General features: G+C 40.4%; 1 protein-coding gene across 1 annotated transcript in view; it reads left to right on the forward strand.

Moving 5' to 3' along the window:
* TMEFF2 (transmembrane protein with EGF like and two follistatin like domains 2) overlaps positions 1 to 1880 on the forward strand; it is a 250820-nt gene extending 248940 nt beyond the window's left edge. The window contains exon 10 of the mRNA XM_027125399.1: positions 546 to 1880. Coding sequence (XP_026981200.1) covers positions 546 to 642 — 97 coding nt within the window. The 3' untranslated portion in view covers positions 643 to 1880. The remainder of the gene's footprint in view (positions 1 to 545) is intronic.
* The last annotated feature ends 9051 nt before the right edge of the window (positions 1881 to 10931 follow it).

Consider the following 10931-nt stretch of genomic DNA (forward strand, 5'->3'; position numbering starts at 1 on the left):
ATAATTGGTACCAATTTATGTCTCTAGCTTATAACATTAATATACAAAATGATATTAGGCTGAACCAAAACAATATCCCTTTTCATTACATATCCCATATTAACAGTTGGCTCACTCTCTGGTTTGATAGGATTTAAACTTGTAGCCCTGAAATGTCAATATAACATTCATCCTTGGGACATTTAAAGTATCAAGTTGTTGAAGACCTTTAACATGAGATTAGATGAGCTCACACTTGCTCTATTGCATTGTGCTGAGTCACTGTTTGAGCCCTGACGAGTAAGCTGTTGAGGACTAGGTAAATGTATTCCTCTTCAACTTCCACCTCTGTTCTTCAGTTCTCCTCAACAGATGCTTAAAGACAACCGCAAACAGAAGCAAAAACAAAACCTCTTCCAACATAATTCCAGCTTCTGCTAATAATAAATTCTTTCATCTGAAATATTTTAATAATTTGCTTAATCCATAACTTCACTCTGTGATTGTGGGACCAGATTTTAGGTAATAGCACTGGACTAAGATCTGTAAACTTTCCAACCTTCTAGGAAATGCCCCAGAAGCAACAGAATTCACAGACAGAAGCAAAATACAGGGCACTACAGTTCAGACAACACAACAAGAGCGTCCACGAGGTTAATCTAAAGGGAGCATGTTGCACAGTGGCCGGACTACCGAGAGCTTGGACTACACAATACAGTATTATAGACAAAAGAATAAGATGAGATCTACACATGTTGCCTTGCATTTGTGGTAATCTACACCAATGAAAACATGTACTACAGCTATATTTGATTATGTATGGATATATTTGAAATAGTATACATTGTCTTGATGTTTTTTCTGTAATGTAAATAAACTATTTATATCACACAATATAGTTTTTTCTTTCCCATGTATTTGTTATATATAATAAATACTCAGTGATGAGAAAAAAATTGGCGTTCTTAAATTTGCGGTATTCCTAACTGTAAATATAATCAAGCTAGTACAATCTGTACAAGTACCAGTATTTTATCTTTCTCCACATCCTGAGACAGAGCACTAGTTTATACAGGACTCAGTGGCTAGGTTTTGAGTGATTCCAAGATCAAGGGAAACGATGGTTATTGGAAAAGAGAAAAAATAGTTTATATCGAGTGAGGAAAAAATATTTCAGATCTTTGAATCATCTCTATTTTATCAGCTTTCTTCCCTGGTCTTCCATTTTCATCCCCAGAGCAGAAAAATCTCTGGCATATAAATTAAATCAAAGAAGAAGGGGAGGGAAAGTGCTTTATAACTCATAAAGGAGAGGGAAAGAAGATATTGGATTTTATTTGGGAAACATCTTAGAATCTCCCAGTTAAGTGCATATATCTGAAAGGTCCTGAACAAGCTACATATTAGGAATACACAGAGCACAAAATCTATTCCATTTAGGTGAGTGGAATTAACAACTAGGAAGAAATTCTAATAGCATCATTAAATGGGTAACACCAAATCATGAATTCTCAGAAGCACCTTGCTATATTTACAGTATATGGTTCTTTAAAAAGAAATTAGAATCACAAACAAATACCTCATGAATAACTTCATGGCTAATGCAGCACCATTATTTGAAATGGAACCAAGGTGATAATATTTCATGAAATGTGCTTTATATATATGATAAGAACGAAAATGAATCACATAGCATATGAAAGACCTTGGTGGGAAATCGATATAGATTTCTGAACACACAAATATGCATGAACACTTTGGAAAAAAATAAACTGTAAAAATTCTCAAAGAATAAGATGAAAGTAACAAATCAAATAATTGCCTTATTATCATTTAGTCCTTCATAGCTTTCTGTGGCTAACAGAGTAAATCTAAATAAAAGTTTCTTTGTCTCCTTCAAATGTCCTCTGCACGTACTGAAAGGAATGACACTTCTGTGTCCACAAAAAGAAAAAAGGACAAATGTCAAACCAACACTTTCTGAATATAAAATATTCAGTGAAAAATAAGTTTACTGAAGTGATGTTTAAGATATTTGTTAAGACACTTTTTAAAAGGTGACAATCTAAATAGTATTTAGGGCTCTGTGAAAAATCTGGTTTCCTAGGTTAGTCATCACTTTGAAAAGTGTGAATCTATAAGCATAACCGTCACTCAAGTGTTTCCATAAATTGGTCGTAGGCTACTTGTACAAACAAACTCTATTTAAACTTCCACATGGAACTTTAGTTTGGTTACCAGGTGCAGAGATGTAACTAGCCCTGATCTCCTCTGTGTAAGACAGGAGTCGTGGCAAACAAACCTTGCCTTCTCCTAAAGGAAGAACAAAAATACAACATGGCAGGGCTTAGTAGAGTTAGAAAGCAAGCAACAATTCCACTGACTTTTACTTGTAAGAGTAGGAAATGACTTGCTTCATTAAATATTGATACAGTACGCTGTGTGAATTTTTGTCAAAGGATCATAAACCTAAGTGTTGGAAAAGTCCTTGGAGTTAATAATACAGTATGTTCCTATTCACCTCTATGCTCACCCAACCCATGAAAGAATCCCTTTTAAAAGATGCATAACAAATCTTTGCTGTACAGTAGAAACTAACACAACATTGTAAAGCAACTATAGTCCAATAAAAATTTTTTTTAAAAAGATGCATAACAAATCTAAGTGAGTAGATACTATGTGCCAGCCACTATTCAAGGTCCTAGGGAAACACAACTAAAACATGACCTCTACTCTAAAGGAACTCACAATCTTGTCCTAACATAATCATCCACCCTCTACTTGCATATATCTATCATTTGGAATTTTATTCTTCGTCAATTCTAATTTTGAGAACATTTTTTTTTTCATATTGAGTTGAAATTTACTTCTCTATGGTTTCTACCCATGGCTTCTATTTTTCCTCTCTGGAGCAAAGGAATAATGACTTACGTGTCTAAAAATATTAGGACAGATACTATGTTCTCCCACTCACTTGTGCAAGCATTTTCTCACCCTTTGCAAGTATTTTCTTCTCCAGGTGAAATATCCTTAATGTCTTCATCTGATATTCATGTGATATGGTTTCCACTTTCCCCTAACATCTGCATCATCCTTCCTTGGACAGACTCTACTTTGTCACTATATATCTTTAAGTGTAGAGCTCATAATTGCACCATCTGCTACAGTTGTGGTCTGACAAGCACAGAATATCGTAGAACTTGTAGAAAGCAAATTTAACTGACAGCCATGATCTCTAAATTCAAGTCCTACTTTGACCACAAATTTGGCGTGGAACCATGAGCAAGTCATCTCATATCTCAGGTCTCAATTTCCTCATCACTTCTAATCTCTGTAATTCCAAGATTCTAGATATTCAGAAATCAGGCACTATACTTTTATTATTACTACCTAAGACCACATTAGCTATTTTTGCTGCTCAACTTAAATTCAAAAGTCTTTTTAAATAAACTGCTATTAAGTCATGTCATTCACTCATTCATTCATTCATCACTCATTCATTCATTATCCATTTATTATACATTATACATGTACTGAGGGCCACCAACTACCAGCACCATACTAAGCTATGAGAAGACAAGGATAAATAAGGCAGAGTCCCTGCCTGAAAGGGATGAGATCATCCTGGTTCCTTGCATCAAAATCTCACAGCCCCATTGGCAAGACTGGGAAGTAAATAGTAAATTATAAAGAATGTAACAAAGGCTGCGGTAACGTTCGGTTCAGAGTGCTTGGGGACCCTCCAGGAGGAATCTCCGGGCTGAGTAACGTGCTTCTTCATAGGATGTGAGACACACAGGATGACTTCATCATTGTCCACACAAACCCTGACCTCTTGCTTCTGAGATTTTATCTACTTCTCCTACTCTCTTCATGCCCTTCTTCTCTCCATAATACACAGAGCAAGTAATAGCTTATCAGTGAGGCCTCCTTGACCCCCTTGGCTGTCTTCCTAATCCTGTTATGGTACTTTGCATGTTATTCCTTAATTGTCCATGCAAGTCTGTCTTTCCCTTAGTCTGGGAGCAAGAAAGCAGAAAATCAGTGCCTTGCTAACTGATTCCATGTATTCAATAAACAATTACTGGGTGCCTAGGCCATACCAGACACAATTCTCGGTGCTGTTATGTAGCAATGAAGTGGAGAGATCTCTACTCTCAGGCTCACATCCTAGCAAAAGAAGTGGAGGTGAGGATTAACCAAACAATAGACAATAACAACAAAAACTAGAAAGTTTTAAGCTCTATTCAAAAAATTAAAAATAGAATGAGGTGATTCAGGGTGACTGGGTTTGGTGGGGACTGGGTCCCTCCAAGGAGAGTGTAGTACTTAAAACTTGGCCTCTGAAGCCAGACAGAAATGGGTCCCAGTCTAAGCTCCACTTGACTAAACTACTTAACCTTGGGCAAACTGCCTAATTTCTTTATGCCTCGTATTTAAAAATCAAGAGAAAAATGCTTCCCACACTCAATCTGACTGTTACGAGAGAGAAGCAAGACAATCCATGTTCTGCTTAGAACAAGGACACGCACAGAGTGAACTTTTCATATGTGGAAATTATTTTTTAGGAATACAATAAATATTCACTGTAAAAGTAATTAAGAAGAAGAAACGATATGTCATCAGTTAAATAAAGCATAACGGGAGTCATATGGTAAGAGTTAGAAGGAATCAAGCAGTCATGCTCACTCGAAGGAGCGTTTCCTGTCTCTTCGGGGACAAGAGAGCTGTTTCCGGGAAAATAAGACAATATAAGTTAAGAAAAAATACCGCTCCTATTATTTCTTTTTTCAAATGGGTCCACTGGCATCGTGTCTGAACAAGGAGAGTGATCATTCTTTCATCTTAAAAGAGGTGTATCCCGATAAAGCACACAGCGTTAAACCTCTCGTGTGTTTCCAGGCACGAGATGAGTGAGTCAATATTGCAGTGACTTTGCAAGGCCAAACGCTTTACTTTCATGAATCCTTGAGGAAAAGTCAGTACAGCCTATTGAAATATGACAGAGATTATCTCAAAGTCACGTTAGACTCTACTAATGTTTATCTTCAGATGCTACTTCCCTTTTCCAAAGTCACGCAGCACCTGCACCAGCTCTCTGTTCCTCAGTTACAGCAGACATTTCACTTACATAATTGATCATCTGGATATCAATCACAAAAACCTTTTCATTGAATTAACTGATACCTTTATATGAGCATCCATATTACATGAAGGATGAAGGATTCTATAAGGTAATGGTATTGGTTTTTATAACTAATGCCTGAATATGCACGTGAGTAAGGCCCTTTAAAATCAACATCAGGAAGGCAGGGATGATGTGCAGCTCACCTGGTCAGAGTCAGGCCTCCTTCCTGCCCCCCTCCGGACAAAAATCGACTTTACTAGTCCCCTTACTTTGGGAATGTAACCAAATTCAATCCAGCACAAGAACCTCATTCAGAGTTAATGAGAGTCCAAAATCAGGGATTATGGGAGAGAGGGGGAGAGAGGACAGGAGCATTCCTGGTCCTCTATCCCTAGTGGTCCCATTGCCATTGCTGTACCTGCCAGTCTTCCTGATCCAACAGAGGCACACCCTCTATACAAGGCTTAGCCGTAGTGGCCTCTGGAGGCAGCGGCTCTCAGGACCCATCCTGTCAAGCAGTCAACCCATTCTGCAGGGCACACTTGCAGAGGGGTCTGTGCCCTCCCTCCCTGTGGGTGTCTCCGCTTGTCGGGCTTCCTCCCCTTTGAAGACTCCATCCTCTGTTAAAGCCCTCCTCTGCCACAACCCATGGACTTAGTCCTTGAAAACAAAGGCCTTTTTATGAGCCAGGCTATGAAAACAAAGCAGAGAGTAATGACCCAAATTGTCACCACAGTACAACAAATGATTAATAAATATATAACATGAATGACACTTGGTTAACTAGCAAAATTAGAAAATATAGGTAAGTCAAACACATAAATTAATCCCACCAACAAAAGATAAACACCATGGTGTTTATGTATGTCATTTCAGATAATTTCTGTGAGTATAGGTTGAGGTTTTTATAAGAGGATAAAATATTTTTTAATAAACTGAATGCTCACTGAAGAATAAGCTACAGAGTTTCACAGGCATTTAAGCACGATTTATCAAACTACACATATATATGGTATGGTTCTTAAGTAAGTTTCAACCCCTCTCAGTTGAGAATCAGTGAGGCCTTTGAAAAGTTTAGATGAGGATCTCTAAGCCATCCGTTCACACATTTATCTTTCTTTCCCCCCAGAACACTAATTTCCCACCATCTCCCAAACTACTTACCCTTCCAGTCTCAGTGCTCTCATACTACTGGCAAGCCATTCTCAGTCTCGTAGTCTGCAACTGTCCAAAGTTTACCCATAAAGCCTCATCGACACAGCTTCTCCTTAATTGTCCCTGTGCCTAACTTGGATCTACTTAGATCTAGAGAGGCTAGAGAAGCTTTACCCTCCACTCACCATGAGGAGGTTTTGATTCTCTTTTCACTCTGTGGAAGCCTCTCTCTGATTCCTAGTCCAGAGAAGGGTTTGACCATTTCACCCTCATTTAGCTTCAAGGTGCCCATGCCAAAGCTGCCATTCCTACAACAGTTCACATTTCAGTTAAACTCAGCTCATGAGGGTGCTAACCTCTGAGCTGAGCTGTTTCCCAAACGGGGCTGTTCTTCCCTGCCTTGTATGTTGTGAGTAAAACGCTGCTCCCTGGCATTAATTGAGGCAATACATTTGGTTCAGAACCAGCAGTTAGTATAAGTAGTATAACATTAAATAACAATAATTAAGATATGTACTTATTATTACTTTTATTTATCAAAAAATAGATACCCTGGGGGCTTCCCTGGTGGCGCAGTGGTTGAGAGTCCACCTGCCGATGCAGGGGACGTGGGTTCGTGCCCCGGTCCGGGAAGATCCCACATGCCGCGGAGCGGCTGGGCCCATGAGCCATGGCCGCCGAGCCTGCGCATCCAGAGCCTGTGCTCCGCAACGGGAGAGGCCACAACAGTGAGAGGCCCGCGTACCGCAAAAAGAAATAAATAAATAGATAGATAGATACCCTGATTATACTGAAAGGTACTTGAACCAACTTCCAAACTTGAGCACAAGATAAAAGTGAATAATTAAAAATAATATAAGAATATTATATCACTGAAAGGAATGCACAGATTGGTGCCACCCATCAAGTGAGCTGAAGTTAGCTACTATAAAAGAGCACTGAATTTTACTGGATGAACTAGTCCAGTAAAGGCAGTCTATTCTTCTAACAGGCTCTACTATGTGTTATGTCAAGGGGTCTCTTCACAAGAACAAAAACAAAGAGAAAATGCTGTGGCCACTAGGGAACACACTTACCTCCTAACTAATTACTTGAAAAAAAATTCTTAGCTGGAAGTTACTTCCTCTGTTCACATCCATAACCTCTGGACCAATGGCATTTCAAGTAAGACACCCTCAGAGTGAGAACTAACCATACGGGGGAAGGGGAAGAAGAAAAGGAGCGAGAAAGAGCTGAGAGAGGAATCAAAGGCTGGGGGAAGGTGAGAAGGAGGGAGACAACCAACAACTGGATTGGGAGAAGGGGGGCAATTATGGGAAGAGGAATTTAAGAGATGGTTCGTTCAAATAGTCCTTCAGAAAGAAGCACTTCTAAAGCATTTAAGCAGGATTGCAGGCATATGGGATGGCAGCAAGTAAGCAGGGGGCAGGAAGGTGGTGCTCCTGGGAAGGCCTCTAGCCCTGAAGTCTCAAAAGACCAACCTGCTGCGTGTACGGGGTTGGGAGGCAAGGAGCTGGCTTGGCAATCTGGGCAGGATGAGGCCAAGGCACTGCTCCAGAGATGATTGCTCAGGCCTCCGGGTGAGGAGGACAATGTGCTTAAAATAAAAGTTTTGTCATGTGCATATTCTCTTCCTCACAATTCTTGACCTCAAGATATGCAGATCAGGGCTTCCCTCGTGGCGCAGTGGTTGAGAGTCCGCCTGCCGATGCAGGGGACATGGGTTTGTGCCGCGGTCCGGGAAGATCCCACATGCCGCGGAGCAGCTGGGCCCGTGAGCCATGGCCGCTGAGCCTGCGCGTCCGGAGCCTGTGCTCCGCAACGGGAGAAGCCACAACAGTGAGAGGCCCGCGTACCGCAAAACAAAAAAAAAACAAAAACAAAAAAAAAGATATGCAGATCAGATTCTTTATATTCTGCTGGACAACCTTGTCCCAAAGCACTGGATCTGCTCTCTAGATAGAGAACAAAGGAACAGCTCACGCAGTGGCTAACCCTCCCTGTCGGGCTGTGGAGGCGGTGTGGCCATCACACAGGCAGGCTGCTGGCTACTATCTGATCTGGCTACACTTGCAAAAGAAAATCCTGGGGTCATAAAGCAGCCCTGAGCACCCTTAGAAAAGACATGCTGAAAAGGGAAGCAGCCCAGCCCCTGCTTACAGAAGACAAATCCATCTGTGGCCTGCCTGGGAAAATATGGGCCAGAACTGCCAAGCGGAGCAAACCATTGGAGAGTATTGTTTAGGTGTGAAAAGATGAGCAGAAAGAGAAAAATGACTGCTCTAGAAGTGGAGGTTAGGGAAGAAACTGGAAGGGAAGCCCCACCTCTCAGCTCTTCTGAAGGCATGTGGATCCGTTCTTTACTGGACAGCACGAGCAGAGCTGGCGACTTGTAATTAAGCTCACAGACCAAAGTCTGGTGAACAGCCGGTGAGGTTGTCGACATCCCCCCAGAGGGCTGAGACATCACTGCACCAGCATCCGCATAATAACATTATATTTCTCTTTTAAATAAGATGTACACGAATGTTCACTTGTGCCCAATTACAGTAATGCATGATTTACATAAAATTAACTCTCCTGCTTAATTATAGTCATGCAGGGATTAGGAAGAAAAGGCTTTTACTTTGTAAACATTGGATGCTTTAACTCTTAGCCTCTCCGTGAAATACCACTGGCCCAATCGCAAATGAAGACAAGTCCCTCCGTCACCGGGGTTTACCAGATGTTGTCTTCCTGTCTGCGAGGATTATGTGTAAACTGAGTCACCAGAGTCTCGATCCAGTTAGAGCAGAGGTCCAATTCTTCCACAATGTGAACCTATAAACTGGAGTGCTCTGAAGCAAGGAGCTAGGGTTTGGAAGTTGTGTATCCAGTGCGGAATTTAAACCGTCTGGGTAAGGAATCTGCAAAGGGCAAGAGAACGAGTCTCTAGTTTTCCAGAAGCGGCGAGGAAAACGTTTTCTTCAAAGGGCGATCCAAAGCTGCTTTGACAACAAAATGATTAAAGGCTGCCTCTTCTCTCATCTTACATCTGTCACTTTCCTGCACTCCTTTTTGCCACAAACATGAACACAATTTTTCTCTGAATAAGACTTCAGATTGCACATTAACGGGGAATTAAAAGTGAAGTTCAGTGCAACCCACACCAAAAGCATTTTTTTTCCCAGTCTCTGCCAGACCCGGTACCAGAAAACTGGAATAGAAGACAAGTCATTGAGCTGGCACAGTAAGAAAATGATTGAAGGCAACAGGGATTGAAGTTTCATCGTTATCAGTTCAGTGAAGACAGGCAATGCTTCTCTGAAAAGCTGCACAAAAATACCTCAAGAGGCCAAATGCTCACCGCGCTGCCTGACCACAAAAGATGGCAATTTCCTTTTGCTACCTTGTCAACCCTCTTTTCACCTGGTACACAAAGGACCGGATACCATAAGAAAGGGATCTGAAGTGAAAAAGAGAGACAAGATAACCTGCGAGCTCCTAAGAAAATGCATGGAAGAGCAAGACCTTATAGTCAGAGCAGATGGCATTTGCCAGGAAAGGACTGTAAATTGAAATTAGGCAAATGGGTTCTTATTTTCAGAAAACTGAAAAACAGAGAAACCCATTCCTAATTCAGGGCCTGAGTTAATTTCTTTAGCAATACCTTTAAACGCTATGCATAATAAATCAGATACCTTGTAGCATGCCAAGGACTTGTATAAGAGGCTCATTAACCAAAAATTACATTTAATATGTGAGATCTCATGGTACACTGTACAAAATTATTTTACTTCATAATCCTTCCTTGTTTATTCTGCAACAAAATATAAAGCAGTGAGAACTTCTTCAAGCCCTGGAATCCAGAAGGGCTTCTGTGGGGGAGATTTTCAAAGACATCCTTGGAGAGGCTAGAGAGAGTATACAGCCACTGGTAATTTCGGGGGAAAAATTGGTCCAGTCATCTGTGTTTTGTTTCCTTCTTTTCATCAGTGCAAATTTTTCTGTCAGGATCTGAGGCTTTAGAGAGATTAAGTTGTTGATTTTTTTTTCTTCCTTCTTTGAAATGAAGGTCTGTCTGTTCTCTTGAGTTACCATCTCCCTGGCACTGGCTACTTCACATTGTGCCTGATGCTATAAGACATTCTCACTTTAAAATGCATGAATCAACCTTGAATTCTGCATCCTCTGATCCTTCATTGAGTTGTTGTTTCACAGAATGAAAAAGCCTCAAAAGCTATGACTTGAACAGTGGCCATACTCAAAGGAACACTATGCCAGATTTGATCCTCAATACACAAAATCAAAACTCCAGTTCAGACAAAACCCTTTGCTTGACCTGATAGTCATGGAATGAAACTGTCCTTAAAGGACTTTTTTTTCTAGCTATGTCTGAGGCCTTTTAAGAATTGGTACTATGATTTATTGATTGTGATAATGTATGACACACATAAAATTACAATGTATGACTAAATATAGAAACAAAACCTGCTTTATTGACGTGTTACTCATACTTTATAGGAGAGGAATTGTTTTGGGCACTTTAAGAATACTATTTTACTTATGTATTACAATGAGCCTCTGAAACATAATATTACTGCACCATTTTTATGACAAAGTAACTGTAAAGTAACAACTGCAAAGTTGTTAATATCTTGGCCAAGGTCACAGAGCCAGGAAGAGCCAC

Source organism: Aethalodelphis obliquidens, unplaced genomic scaffold (assembly GCF_003676395.1).
Source record: "Aethalodelphis obliquidens isolate GAN/ISIS:26980383/991018 unplaced genomic scaffold, ASM367639v1 scaffold2, whole genome shotgun sequence".
Taxonomy (NCBI): domain Eukaryota; kingdom Metazoa; phylum Chordata; class Mammalia; order Artiodactyla; family Delphinidae; genus Aethalodelphis; species Aethalodelphis obliquidens.